The 15740-nt window shown below is 37.0% G+C and overlaps 1 protein-coding gene across 1 annotated transcript in view; it reads right to left on the bottom strand.

Moving 5' to 3' along the window:
• TRIP12 (thyroid hormone receptor interactor 12) overlaps positions 1-15740 on the bottom strand; it is an 86575-nt gene that overhangs the window by 8252 nt on the left and 62583 nt on the right. The window contains exons 20-29 of the mRNA XM_081956358.1: positions 14985-15159; positions 14359-14500; positions 12369-12560; positions 11689-11840; positions 6294-6466; positions 4235-4308; positions 3931-4130; positions 1884-2011; positions 1560-1711; positions 862-1004 (exon numbers count right to left, since the gene is read on the bottom strand). Of these exons, the coding sequence (XP_081812484.1) occupies positions 862-1004; positions 1560-1711; positions 1884-2011; positions 3931-4130; positions 4235-4308; positions 6294-6466; positions 11689-11840; positions 12369-12560; positions 14359-14500; positions 14985-15159 (1531 nt within the window). The remainder of the gene's footprint in view (positions 1-861; positions 1005-1559; positions 1712-1883; positions 2012-3930; positions 4131-4234; positions 4309-6293; positions 6467-11688; positions 11841-12368; positions 12561-14358; positions 14501-14984; positions 15160-15740) is intronic.

Below are 15740 nucleotides of genomic sequence, written 5' to 3'. Positions count from 1 at the left end.
ATTTAAAGCACACTACTGTAGACTACTGAAGGTGACACTCAACATAACTATTTAAAACTGGCAACTGAATGCCTACTGAAACAGGTTTCAACTAAACACCCCTAGGAAAAAAAAGATGTGATTTTCTTAGAAGCTACAAAACATACCTCTGAAGTTCAAACAAGCTAACATTATGGTAGTTAGCCCTTCAAACAAATCCATTCCGAACTTTTATATGTCAAAATCAGTGTAAAGTGAATTAATGAACTGATTTAAGTAATAGCAAGATAAAGACTTGCATAAAACTGGATTTGCAACCAAATGATATTTTTAATTTGCAAAATTCAGCCTCATATAAAGTTGTAATTTGATCTAGAAAATGTAAACATGAATAAAAGAAGCCAGATCTCCTAATTGTTTGAAGTTACTATGTTACATGAGTGATACTGGAGCACTCACTTGAAGAGCCAGGTTTTAATAGAACAACTCTTGAGAGCAGAGTTACAACCCAGTGTCATGACTTGGAAAATGTCACTGAGAAACAATGTCTTCTCATTGTTTTCTTTGATCTCCCAACCACTAAAATATCTATGCAAACTATACATAGTGCATAAACATTAAAGACACTCAAGACTTTATGGAAAGAATTACTTATTACTCTACTTGGTATTTTGCATTTCAGTAACCTAAAATATACACGTGTGCTTCTTATTAAATCAAGCAGTCTTATACATTTCATAAAGTCATCCATCTATCTACTCTATATTAAAATTTAGCATTTTATATTTACTTTCCTATTTTTTATTCTTTCATAATAAAGAAAAACATATGCAATAAGGAATAACACATTAAAATATCTATAGTGATTAACAAACTTCATACCATGATTTTCCAAGCTCTGTCAGCCATGCTGGTATGTTTCCTGTCATTATTACCAAAGGATCTTGAAGCTGTCTGTTAGCTTTTGCAGTTAGCTTACTGTTGATAAATTCAGATGTTGGAATAATTTCTTTACAGCTTGCATTCTGCAGTAACAAAAATAAAGTTGTTTCTATTTGACAGTTAAATGTATTAAGGCTATTACGAAGACAGATTGTAAATGTCTTCTGAACCTGCTTTGCCTCTTTATAAATTATGGTGTGCCATCAAACGTTAGGTGCCATAACTCTCCCACTTCTTCTCTGTATAAAATTTTCTGTTCCCATTAACCATGCCATATATAACATAAAGAACTACCACAAAACATGGAGAACAAAAATTTTCACCCCTTCCCAAATCTACCCAGCTAGCAGTAGCTTAAATTTCCTGCAAAGCATTTTGAAGTATACTTCCAGAGTGTCATTTGATAAATGATCATTATTTTCTGTATTAAACAATTTCACAGGATATGTGAATTTATCAATTTACTGAATAAATTGTCTTTGCTGTGATCCAAGGTAGTTCTTATATTCTCAGCACTACATTGTAGTGCTGATCTTAAATGGAAAAGTAAACAATTAAAATTTGTTTTAATTACACCTAAGAAAATGAAGCTCAACACAGATCCAGACATCTAATGCAAATGTACCAAGAATACTTACATCATATAGATAATACCAATAGCGACTCATGGCATGTAAAACTCTTAAAAGAATAACAACATCTAATGAAGGATCTTCAAAAGTTATACTTTCAGGAGCGGAAGATATGAGATAAACTTCCAAAGGATTTGAGACAGAAGGACATAGACCATCTACAAGAAAATACATTCCATTAGAGAAGAAATTATATACAATATTTTCATTGCAGCCATTTTATATAATACAAGTGTAGAAATACAATGTCAATTAAATTGGAGTTGAAATAATATACTTCAAAACTTATACAACCTTTAGTCTACATTAGGAAATGAACAAAGTACATACCATGCCACAATTCATCATGTTTTTTTGCATTTCTGGGAGATGTTTTCGTAGGAGCAGTTTGTGCTCTTCCTCTTTTACCACCAACACAATCTTTATTACTATCTTCATCTTCTCGTACTGGCTTGTACCTAAAAGAAATACACTCTAATAAATAATTGACCCAACAACGGAGAAGCATGAGCAATAGCTTTTTTCCTTGGATCAATTTAAAAATTAAAAAAATAATGTCAATCAAAAAAATCTACCTAACAGGAAGCAGCAGGTGAAGCTAGGCAAAATACTAAATTTGCAGTAGGTAATACTGAATTAGCATTATGTAATCTAAAGCCATTGCTAGCCACAAGACCAGATGGATTATGTATTTTTTTCTTGAAAAAGCTTGCTACCGTCCTAGCTGAACCTGTGTGTACAATTTTTGAAGTATCATTTCGAACTAGTTCTATGCCTGATCTATGGTTATCAGATATAATTATGCCAATCTTTAAAGAGGGTAACACTAGTTCAGTTGAAAATTATATACCCATCTCTTTGCGCTGTATTACATGCAAAGTTATGGAATCAATTATAAACCAATCCATCGTTTACCACTTAGAGACAAACAACTTGCTATCCTACAAACAGTTTGGCCTTAGGAAAAACTCAACCTGTAATTTACAACTTTTGCACTGTGAAACATCTGGACTACACGTCTTGATCAAGGTAAAGCTGTAGATGCAATTTACATAGATTTTTGTAAGGCTTTTGATACAGTAGTACATGATAAATTGCTGTTGAAATTAAACTCTTACGACATTTCTAGACCTCTGCATTTGTCCATTTAAAGGCCTTTGCTTACATATCTAATGGATTTAACATAGGTATACACCTGGGAACCATATTCTACTACACAGATATAGCCAAGTAGTTTTTATGAAAATGGTTCAGAAGTAGTTTTGCACTGTCTTCTATGATTATTTTTAACTGCCCTAGTCTAGCCTACAACCCTCGAACTCCTTGGTGATCTCCCATATAGGTAACTACCAGATCTAGTCCTGCTTTACTTCAGAATCCAGACAAAATTGATCAGGTGGCTGTTATCTGCTGCAACATAAACATGTCAAATGAAAGAGTCATGTGGTTGAGGAAATGCTATTTTCCATGGCATGTTAGACCTAACAAAATTAACAAGACTCCAAAGTGCCAAAAGGTACTCTCATCAAATGCTTACTGGAGGATAAAAATCCCATCCTATTCTTCAGTTTAAAAAGGTTAGGAGTTGAACCAAGATGGCCCTTAGTGTCCATTTCCAACTCCCTTCCACGTATGAAGAAATGATCATTTCATACTAACTTCTAGATACAATGCTATAGTCAAAAGAATCAGCCACTGAAAAGAGATAGGAATAATTAAAAACTGGACTGGCCCTCAGGAGAACCAGATAAAATCCACCATTAACTATTAAAACCTAATGGGGGATTTGAGACAGTGAACTCAACTGATCTGAAAATGTAATGTGTGTAGGAAAAATTGAAACTGGGAGTTTTATATGCCATCCTTCAGGGTGGAAAGTGGGACAGAAATAAAACATATAAATAAACCTACTTCTACAGTAATTATAAATCAATAAAAATAGCATATCAAAGGAAATGAGTGCCATATTTCACCTCATTTAAGTGCCATCAGTATTCATGTGAAACATTCAATCTTATTTTTCAAAAAAAAATGCATTAAAAGGTTTCCCAATTTCCTTTCACCGAGAGACAAACATGTAGTTTAGTGTATATTGTTCATTCAGGCTCTATAATGCCAAACAATGATGCCAGAACATTTTTTTCCTGTTAGGAATGGACGGAATAAATTGAACCTAATCCCTATACTCATATGAATTTCCAGATTTTTGCACTAGATTAAGCCCTTCAGAAAGTTTTAAAATCTGCCCCAACCTACTGCCCTCCATTTTGTCATGTTAACTGGAAATTAAGAGTAATTAAAATTAGTTCAAATATTTTAATATGTATTTTCATTAGATTTATATGAGATCTGTCACAGATCCTTTCTTTTGACTCACCAAATGGTATGAGTTTTGGTCCATATGCCAGCTCTTCCCAATGGGTTGCTTTCATCATCTGTAGACTCCCTCTCTTCTTCAGCTTGCAAACTAAATTGTCTAACTGCTTGGTAAACTGTCATGTTGTAGGGCAGGAGATGATCCCCAATATAGAATTGAAGCCGGTGCCTCACATTCCCTGAATTTAGGAACTGAGCAGCCTATTTTAAAAAAGCAGATGTGGGGGAGGGGAGGGGGAGAGAAAAACCTTTAAAAACGACTTTTGAAAATGCAAAGCAGAATTATACACTGAACAGTACCTTACCAGAGATTCATCTATTTCCTCATCTGAGCCATCATCATCACTATCTTCATCATCTTCTCTCACTCTGCCATAACCTAAAATAAACAAATAGAATGTGCCACTGGATCTTCCAGAATAAAGCTTTTAAAATAATTACAGAAGCTGCAAAGTATATTTTATGCTCTTATATTTATAGAATTTTTTTCTCCAATGAAGGAAGCAAAGAAAAGGAAAATTACCTTGGCTTTTTAAAACTACTTTTAATGCTAAATCACAGTATAATATTCTATTGCAAATGACCCATTACAGAAAGAATAATTTAGCATGGGAGTTCCAAGAATCTTACCAAGATGCTTCTACATACTAAGGGATCTAAGAAAAGACAATTAAAACTGTCTGCTTTAGGCATGGGAAGACTTACCAGCATGCTTCTTCTGGGATAAGTGATAGGTGGGTGTTATGGTTTTTAAATTATTATGTGTGGGTAATCTAAAGTTAGATTTACAATCTACGTCTAGTGGAAACTTAATAATTCAAGTCCTAACCAAGCACCCGAGATGGTACTAAGATACCATCTAAAATATAGGCAGTTCCAAGCAGGGTAATTTTTTAGGGTGTTCATATCAGATAAATTCAATATTTTGAGATATAGAGGAAGTTCTTTATGTTTTGAGGACACCAATAAGGATTGATATAACAAAGGACATGCCTTTGATAGGTATACAACTTTGATCTGTATCTCTCATTATTTCGGTGTTTCATAATTTTTTTCTAATTATTTTTCCTCAAGCAATTATTATGGTTGGTCGCACATTCAGTCAGATGTTTAAACTGGATTTGGCATTTTTGTCTACCTATCAAGCACTTCCTATGGACCTGGATGAAGACTTTATGGTTTTTGTTAACTTTGTTTATTATTTTTACTTATACTACAGAAGTAATAATGTGTAAGTACATACATACATACATACATACATACATACATACATACATCATATGTATATGTGCATGCATGCATAAATACCTTCCAAAGTTATGCAATCACCTTTATTTTACTCCTTACTAAGATATGAGCTTGCACAAACTAATGGATATACCTGTATTATGAATCTATGTATTACTAAAACTCACATGCCTGTAACTTTCCACTGGGATGAAATGGTGCATCATAGGGCAAAACGTTTTCAAGCAAGGTATTTCAAATGAGCTAAATTACAGAATGTGTGTAAAGTCTGGGAGCCATGAACTCCCACAGAATTGAAATTTGACAAATTTTATAAAACATTTTACAACAAAAAAACTATTATAAAACACTTATTATATAATAAGAAATGTCATAAAACATTTCCTGCGGTCAAACCCTGATATTTGATTGTGCTATACAGTTTAACATGGTCTATTTTTATGTAGATACATCTCTGATATTTCCCTGAACTTTTAAGAATTTTTCAAATGCATTATAAGCTATGCTGATGACCCAAAGAGTGACAGGTTGCCAAGTTTCTATCAGAACTGCAAGATAGACAGCAACTATCACAGAAGGCATAGTTCTCATTCAGAGTCATCAGTTGTGTATTATCTCAGCAGCATAGAAGAATTTGGGCAGGGAAAGTTGTCATATCACACTGGAAATGTCCATTGCCTCATATAACACATGCAATCCTTAACAATCCAACAATAAACTGTTGCTAATCTATGAAGGAAAATTATATATGATAAAAAATTAACTTGAGTTATAACAATATTCAATAAGAAATGTTCCTCAATTAGCTATTTGTCCTTATTAGTTGGTTAACATATTCCTGAATCTGCACTATATAATGTATGAACAGACCATTTGGAATGGGCAGACTAAACTGTTCTTTAAAGTATTACTCAAATAGCTGGATATATAACCATTGAACACTAATGCAACAGGGACTAGAATGTCGTTGCAAAGAAACCTTGGGTAGGCTGCTTAAAACATTTCACTAAGTGGGTTATAATAAAGTATGTAAAAGCCAAGCTCCTAAAACACAACTAGAAATAATATACAATTGTGATCATACAGTGGTAGTGACTCATAACAAGAATAAAATACCTCTAACTACAAGGTATCTTTCAATCGCTTGCACCAACGCAAGAGGATCTATCTTCACAGGTCCTCCTTTCCACTGTTTCACATTAGCACAATCTGGATGTCTTTGCAGCTGGCATTTCAACTGATGTGTGTTGAAAAATTTTAAAGCTTGTGATCCTCTGTTAAGAGAAAAACTCAAGATAATTTATGAAAAACGTTGCTACAGTTATTCTATTTTCAGTTTCATACAATCATTATTTCATTATAATAATTAAAATAATTCATATTTCGCATTGGCTATGTCAGTGACGTGCGGTGAGGTTTATGGCTGGTGAGGCTGGTGATGTCATCAGGAAAGCGGGGAATGGGACCACGTGTGCTGGAGGCTCAGGCTGCCTCAGCCTCCAGCACACGTGATCCCATTCCCCACCTTCCTGAGTGTGCTCCGCCGGCTCGCGCTCCGCAGTCCTCGCAGTCACAAGGAGCGTGTGAAATCCAGCAGAGGCAGGGAGGTTCTCGTCGTTCCCCAGTCGCTTTCATGCCTTTGTCATCCGGCATCGCTGTGGCTACATCCGTCCGGCCGAGCCTGGGAGCTGCCGAGGCAGAAATGTTGTCAGCGCTCCCGGATGATGAAGGCACGAAAGCGACTGGGAAACGACGAGAACATTCCTGCCTCTGCTGGATTTTGCGCGCTCCTGTCGCTTTCGCACTCCTGTCGCTTTCGTGGCTTTGTCATCCGGGAGCGCCGACATTTCTGTCTCCGCAGCTCCCGGGCGCAGCCAGATGTAGCCACAGCAACACCGAGGCGGTCCGGGCGGATGAAAGAGCGAGCGAGGCAGCCTGATCCTCGGTCGCTCACCCGCCGGACTGCCTCGGCACCATTCTGGCTACCTCCGTCCGGCCGCGCCCGGGAGCTGCGGAGGCAGAAATGTTGTCGGCGCTCCCGGATGACGAAGGCACGTCATCCGGGAGCGCCGACATTTCTGCCTCCGCAGCTCCCGGGCGCAGCCGGATGGATGTATATAATATTATAATATTATATACTATTATAATATTATATACTATTATTTCATGAAGAGAGGTGAGGCTCTGCCTCCCCTGCCTCCCCTGACCGCACGTCCCTGGGCTATGTAGATTACACTGGTAAGATTACAGTACTTTGTCTTTCTAATTCAGAACCTTCATAACACATGATATCTTTCATTTGATTTCAAACTATTTTAGCAAGGTGCTGTTCAAGACAGTTTAAACTGATTAAAGTAGCACCTTCATACAATCTTACCCAAGGCAAGACCGATTAAAAAGTGTTACTTCCTTTTGAATAAATATGTAGAGTAGTGCACAATGCACTAGTAGAAGCAAATAATTCGATATTACTTTATTAAGCATCCCATCTTGTTAGTTTTAACCTCAATGCTCAAGCATACAAATAAGTCATTTTTTTAACCTATTGTTTAACAGATTATTGTTTTTGGTTCAAATTACAGAAAAAAATCTGTAGATTTTCATCAATCTAGTCTAAAATCAACATAGACTTCCACTTTCCCACAATTCCTACAGATGCCATAGTATGATAGAAGATACAAGAACATTCAGTGAAACTGATATCCACATCATTTAAAAGCTAGCACTTCCCAACAGTTACTTTGGTGTATTTTTAATTAGGTGAATTCCTCAAAGAGTAGCAGAGTTGTTGTTTTTTAAGAATTTAGGATATCAGTTAAGAAAATTATAATGGATACTAATATCAAAAATGATTTATCAATTTACAAACATTTATGTTAGATATCAGAATTTTCTTTTGGAAAGCTAGAATTTTATCCTAAAATAAAAACAAAAGAAAGCATTTGCACTAAAATTTAAATGGCAATCTAATTTAATAAATTTGTTTGAGATTTATATGGTGCCTCTTGCATCTTTTTTTCATAATCCATGTGGATTTTCATATATCAGGTATTCTAGCAGTTTTTATACTGCGATTTTCCTCTTGTAAAAATAAGAGGCAGAATAGCCAGAAAGACAGGTTGTTTATTTATAACTATAAATCTTTTTGTCGGCATCTGCACATTTACATATACAGGTTTTGCACCTGCATTAAGGCCTAGCAAAAGCCTTCTATAGCTAAGGTTTTTGATAGTCAAGAACCTTCTATAATTGAGATTTTGGGTGGAAAACATGTCAGTATTGTCGAGGAATTTCTCCTCTTTCCTTTCCAGTTCCTAAGGATTAGCAAAGAAATACTTGAACTAGAATCACCCAGCAAGATAGACTTAAAAGAGGAAGGAGAGTGGTTTATGCAAATTCACAGGTTATAAAGAACCACAGTTGCAAGTAAACAATCTATTTTCCTTTATTGTGGCCTCAGTGCAACACACATTTGGGAGAAGTTTAACTGACAGTGGTGGCCCAGTGCTCCTATTAGATCAAAATAAACAAGAGTAATACCCTAATTAAGAATTTCTCCTGACCCACTGATTGAGTTGGGAACATATGACAAAATACAAAGGCCTTAACCAGATGCTTCTTTGTAGATATCTGACAGAAATATACTGTTGCAAAACACTGTTGATATTGAAAGGGCCCATGTGGAGTGTTTGCATAATTCCTAATTCATTCAGAATCTACTGTACAAAAATGGACAGAAACCTGCAGTAAGGCTTTTCATAGTCTCACCAGTGAATATTAAAGGCAATAGAACAATTGCATCTGAGAACTATATTGTGGAATGAAGAGATTGATAAACTACTAAAACTTGTTCTGAAAATCATATTTGGTAAAATATTCTCAGGGGCAAACCCACAGTGGAAAATAAAACCAGAGCTGTGAGACCCAAGAGCCATTCTATTAATGTACTACGCTTGATTATATTAATCTACAAGCTACAAACTGTAGTTCAACAGGCTAAAGCTACTAATTAAAAAGCCAATAGATTATATTGTATCCTGCCTTTGAAAACAAAATCAATGAGTGAATTTCTTGGCTATAGAAGCGATTAAATTAAAAAAAGGAATATCATCAACAATTAACCAACTGCTAAGTGGCAGAAAAGGAACGAAGGGGAAGAGACTGTTTCCATGCATGCCAATACTGGCATAGTTTCCCAGTAAAATTGTCTTCAGCAATAGAAGATTCACAAAGCCCACATAAGTAATGCACAAAGACCACACATGAAGAACCAGAGACACCTTTAGGAATAATACCTTTGCAATTATTCCACAAAGGAATGATTCAAACCATGGATAACAACTGGGAAACAACCAGGAGGAAAGAGATTTGTTCTCAGAATTATTACTACATGTAATAATATTATAGATTTAATCTACTTGAACTAAATTCAAACCAAGAGTTGTTTTCTCTAAATACAAAGTTCAATCACTAGTAGTTAATGAACATGAACACCTAAGAAAATTAAACAATCAGAACATGCTTGATTAAAATAATGGAGGTACAATGCAACTTGAAATTGCAATAATGATACTGCATTAGCCTCATAGTAAAGTTTTACTGGAAAGTACTTTACTGCAGATTAACAAAAATGGCATGATCGTTGGTTTTAAAAAAATCATTCTTTCCAAAGGGCATCTACTTCAAAAGACTTGAAACTAAAAAAAATCTTGAACTTCTAAATCTATTCTTTCATAAATCAACAAGATAAGGCACGATTACATGTTATACATGGTTCATATAATGTTCTGTATTTTTCTTAAATTATCCTACCATATTTGGTCAATACAGTTTGGGTTATAGATCTATCTGGTAATGTCTCCATTATAAATTATATCAAATTCACTTTTGCTGCTAATGACAGAAAGGGTCATTTTTCTTCTCTCTTATATGGATACACACAGGCTCAACCACTTTTTCAGTAGGTGGAGGAAGACTACCGTATTTCCCCGAAATTAGCCCGGGGGAGGGGGTAGCAAAGGCGCTCACATTGCTTGATGCCCTTGGGATACTGCTAGGTTGGTGGGTGGCACTATGCCCAGCTGGAGTGGGGGTTGCCGGGCAGCTGCTCACGAGCAGCCGCTCGGCAACACCCCTTTCCAGCCGGGCAGAGCGCCACTCACCGACCAAGTAATATCACAAAGGCACTAAGCTGCATGGCGCTGTGCCTGGCTGGAAAGAGAGGTTGCACGAGCACTTGTTCTGCCTCCAGCACTTGTTCTGCCTCCAGCTCGCATGCCTCCCAGCCTCACCATGGCCAGCTCTCCCTGCAGGGCTGGGCCAGGCCACCGCTGCCCCGCTGCCGCAGCCCCACAGAGCCATGCTCCGAGCATAATAAGCTTCCAAAGTCCAGAGATCCACTCTGGCGGGACAGAGAGTCTTCCCGCAGCCAGCCCACAACCATAGAGCGTAGTCCCAGAGTGGCCGCTGCCAGAAGACTCGGCAGCGGATCTCCGGAGTTTGGAAGCCGGTTATGCTCGGAGCATGGCGGCGGCAGTGGGGTGGCGGCAGTGGGGCCACAGGGGCAGCAGCGCCCTGGCCCAGCCCTCTGTCCCACCAGAGTCTTCCAACAGCCAGCCCACAACCATAGAGCGTAGTCCCAGAGCAGCTTCTGCCGGACGAGTCGGCAGCAGATCTCCGGAGTTTGAAAGCCGGTTATGCTTGAGAGCATGGCAGCGGCAGTGGGGCTGCGGCGGCGGCAGTGGGGCTGTGGCGGCGGCGGTAGTGGGGCCGTGGCAGCGGCGCCCTGGCACAGCCCTGCAGCGAGAGCTGGGCATGGTGTATCTGGGAGGCACGCGAGCTGGAGGCAGAACAAGTGCTCACCTAACCTCTCTTTCCAGCTGAGAACAGCGCCACGCAGCTTAGCGCCTTTGGGATATTACTGGGTCGGTGAATGGCGCTCTGCCCGGCTAGAAAGGGAGGTTGCCGGGCGACTGCTCATGAGCATGGTCACCTCATGGCGGCTTTATTGCGCTGCTGAGACAGCGCAACACAGCCATTTGCTTCTGAGGCTGTGCCCGGCTCTTTGGGCGCCCGCTCACAAGAGAGCAGCCACCCAGCAACCCAAACCAATAAACCCTCCCCCCCCCCGATAATAAGGCCCACGCAAAATTTGGGGGGTGGGTGTCAAAAGAAAATAAGACCCTGTCTTATTTTCGGGGAAACGTGGTATTTTAGAGGCAAAAGTGTGAAGTGTGGGTAGATGAAATGGGCAAATCTTATTCCAACAAGTGAAGTTCATGTATCATGCCAGATTAGGAAACTGGAGTTTTGTAAATATTATATTCTTGAAACTTCTACAAAGAACATTTTAAGATTTTCCACTAATTTGGAAATACCTGTTTAGTATTTAAAGAAAAGAAACAATAAACACCATATAGTATATAATTTTACCTGTGCAGAATTCATAATATAGGGATTATGATTATGCTACAAGGAATACAAATAAGTTTACCTGAGCATTAATCCTTACCTGCTCCCCGTTCCATTTCCACTTGGAAAGTCATGGACTTTAACTGGAAATTGCTCCATCTGACTAAGACAATTATTCATTTTATGGACCAATGCTAACAAAGGTGCATTTCCTAAAGGTTCCAATCTTCCAAGGGGTTCTTCTCCAGGAAGCTGTAAAAGTTATTTTTTTCCCATTATGTAAAATTCACAAAACTTGGACAAGTCAACATTTAAATAATCCAAATGGACAAACAGAAATGGAACAGAATTATATATTTGAAAGGGACTACTGAATTCATATAGCTCTTAATGAGGAACTGAAATTAAACAATACATTATTATTTTACTTCTTTGGACAAAACGGAAGCTATATTCCAAATGTTCAAGACAGTACAACTCTGATAGACTATCGTTCACCAAGAGCAGTATAATTGTATTTTATTTAATTTGTTAACTGTCTCGATCATTAAACTGAAGAATTTACATATCAAATAGAAAACTCAGATATTTTTCTTTGTATGAGGTTAGCATCAAACCATATTTCATAATTTGGCTCTCAAGCAGTTACTGGGATAAAATAACCAGCATATTTATCTGGCAGAAATGTCTTTAATATATTCAAAAGACTTATTATAGAGTAAATAATGTACACTGGAATGAAAAGACCGCTATAATACCGAACAACACATGAATACTTACAGGAGAAGAGAAAAACACATGAAGGAACCTTTTCAATCTGACATCTCTGCTTACAGCATCTTTTTCACCCTTTGACGTCAAGTAAAGTAGCAGCTGCTTCATAAACCCACTGTGCTGGATCTCAAATGAAGAGACATCAGACTCAGAGACTATACTACGAATTTCTACAAGGCACTCAACTCCACCATCCGCCTGAAAGAAATAGTTTCTATATAAGAAGGCTTAGTAGTGTTAGAACTATTCCATAAATGGAACAGAAGCAGGTAGTTAAAAACAGAAATGAGAGAAAGATGTACTGCAAAATATATGCAGATTTGACTTTAACTGACCTGTTTTGTCATATCTGAGTATGCACAGAACCTACACTATAAGTAAAAGTTAGGGCACAATACACTCATGCAATGCATGACCCACACAAATAGGATCCTTGAAATATTTATGTTCAAAACATTTCCTCAGAGCCATCCAAGTGAAACATTGACACATACACACACAAAATGTTTTCTTCTGACTGATTGAGGCAACAAACATTAAGGACCAAATTATGCATTTCTTATTTCCCTCTTACTTTCATAACAGCAATTGTTATAATTGTTTCAACTGTGGCTTACTAAATTCATCAGTACCAATTATTTGTGAATCCTGAAATATTAATTCATCCACTGCTCACTAATTAGTATACGATCAATTATACCTGTATGGATATCTACTATTACAAATTAGTGAATAAAAATATGAAAAACACTTAAAACAGCCTGATGAGAATATTAAGAGCCACAAAATCATGAAATAATTTTATTACCCAAGGACTGAATTAAATAGATACCAGATCAAGGTGTTTTGCAATGCATAAGGCCTTGAATGAAACATATATCTTTAACAAATCATTAAAGCAGCTTTATGTTTAGTGGAAAGCAAAGCAACAAGACTATGTTTGCAGAAACACTGGAAAACAATTTCTAAAGTAACCACGAGGATTGGACAAACTAGAAGCCTATCATCCTTTGCATTAGTATGAATATGTTCTACTATAGGAAATCATTTAGCAACCACAATGGGGACCGGCAATTTGTTTGTAAAGTGGTCACTAGCTGAAACTGTAACTGTGCTTACATTGTTACTTCAGCTTTCGTTTCCCTTTACAGACCTGCAAAGATCACTCTTATCAGTGAGATGGCTGGTACAGAAATGTAATAAATAAATGTGAAGATTAGTTGCAAAGTTACTTTCTCATTACTGTTGCAACTGCAAACTGCTCTATGAGGACTACCTGTACCATGAAATGAGTACAACTGTTTTTGAAGTGCTTAAAGTAATAGTTTTTGTTTAGTTTCAAAGTTCAATTCCCCCAATGTTTGACCTTTTTAAATATTTAGTTACTTTAAGATACATATTTCTAGGGAAAATATTTCATTGGCTGCAGATTAAATCCAAAATTTAATCAAATGTAAATTTCTAGTGCACTTCAAACATAAGATGTATCTATCCTGCTATATTTTCTCTTGGTCTTCCATGGACATGCGCATCTTCATACTGGATCATTAATGGAATAAGAATTCCATAACAATTATTATGTACTCAGCCCTGGTCAGCCCGTTACTTCTGTTTGTAATATTAAATTCACACCTTCACTAGTGCCTTAGCTCGATGTTCAATTGTGCTTAAGAATATCATTACAAAATTACGTCTTAGAATTAAAAAGAAGAAGCTGGTACAATTCTAATTATACCCTTAAAAATTATTTGAATAAAAACTGATAGTGACAGCATATCATCATCTTTCTTCAACAAAAAAAACTACAAGCAAGAAAAACCTATAACCCTTGAGCACTGCCAAGCTTTAAAATCTATCTTTTCCAAAGCAAAGCTATGTGCATTAAAAAAATTTACTTAAGCGAGAAGATATATATAGTTTAAGCAGCAAAGTGCTTAATTATTCTCCCACAAAAGTTACCCTTTTATTCAAAGGCAGATGAAAAAGATATCCTAACCTGAAGGTTGAGTTGTTCAGTTGCAGTGCAAAGTCTCTGTAACACATTTAGTGCAGGGTTACTTCCATCCATATTCTCCGAACTAAAATAACGTTCCACAAATTTGTGAGCCTGCTCTTTAATCCAACTCTTAATTTTCTCTCTACAAGAGATGCACAATTTAATACATTACCACCATTGTATTACACACATTCTCTGAACAACTCTTTGAATATACATTTATAACATAAACAAATCACATCATTTCAGAGAGAATGAAAACTATTTTTTTCTTCCACCAGTAATCTGCTTATTTCTGACTGACTAGTTTCTTCAACATTCCTTTTCTTTTTATAGAAACATAAAAGTCTTGTCCTACTTATTTATCTTGGTTTTAGCTTGAATGATTTGTTCTTTGATTTTTCACACATACTCCCATTCCTTGGTAATTTCCATCATCTAACTATTGGATAACATTTCTGACCCATCCCATCATGCTCTTCAGGATCTTCTGTCACTAAGAGTTAGAAGCTTAGTTGCTACAGACCAATAAATACATTAAAAAATAAAAGTAAAAAATCATATTGAACATTGTATAGAATTGTCTTTTATATAACAAAGCCGATTTCCGTTTTTTGTGAGGGTACCTGTTGTTGGATATTGTATCTTTTGAAGCAACTCTTGCCAGACCACTCACACCAGCTGTACGTGCTGGTTCGATGTTGTTGCTGTTCGACTGTGTGCTTAATCTTCCCCACGTTTTAGGATTCAAACTTGCCAAGAAGGAAGATTTGGGAGATTGCGTAGCAGTAGGGCTTTTTGCTTTTAGAAAATAATGGAAAACGGTAACACACTTTAACTTTAAAGGAACTTACATAGCATGAATACATTTGCCAATTATCTTAAGTTTGTTCTAGATTACCAACATTTATGTTTTTTTAATACTCTGTATGTGATTCAACCCACAGCAATCTGTAAGCAGCCACAGCTGCTAAGTGAATTAAAAATAGTATCATATTACCAAATGTACTTTTAAAATGAGTACATGTATTCTTCATGCTTTACATACCCATATTGCAGGCATATAACACTAACAGTTTTTGGTATATGTACCAACTGTCAAGACTGTCAAGATACCAAGAGGCCTGATGTTTGGGTGTCTGCTGAATCTTGGTGCTGACAGTCAACCATCAGATCCCATTCAGCATCAATTACCTGGGGCAGGAAATCTCCAGGAGCAGGGGAGGAGAGCTAAGTGAGAGCCAGAAATCAGATTCTGGCAGCATATCCAATTCCAGATGTATCTGTGCTGCTCAGTTACACAAGAAACGCACAAATGCTTATAATTGAGCTATTCATCCAACTGGCCTATTTAAGAATAGCTGCCAATAATTGCCCCTCTG

Source organism: Natrix helvetica (genome assembly GCF_964273705.1).
Source record: "Natrix helvetica genome assembly, chromosome: 5".
In the NCBI taxonomy this organism is placed as follows: Eukaryota; Metazoa; Chordata; class Lepidosauria; order Squamata; family Natricidae; genus Natrix; species Natrix helvetica.
Note: the sequence above shows the minus strand (reverse complement) of the source record. Positions and strands in the feature narration are given on the sequence as shown.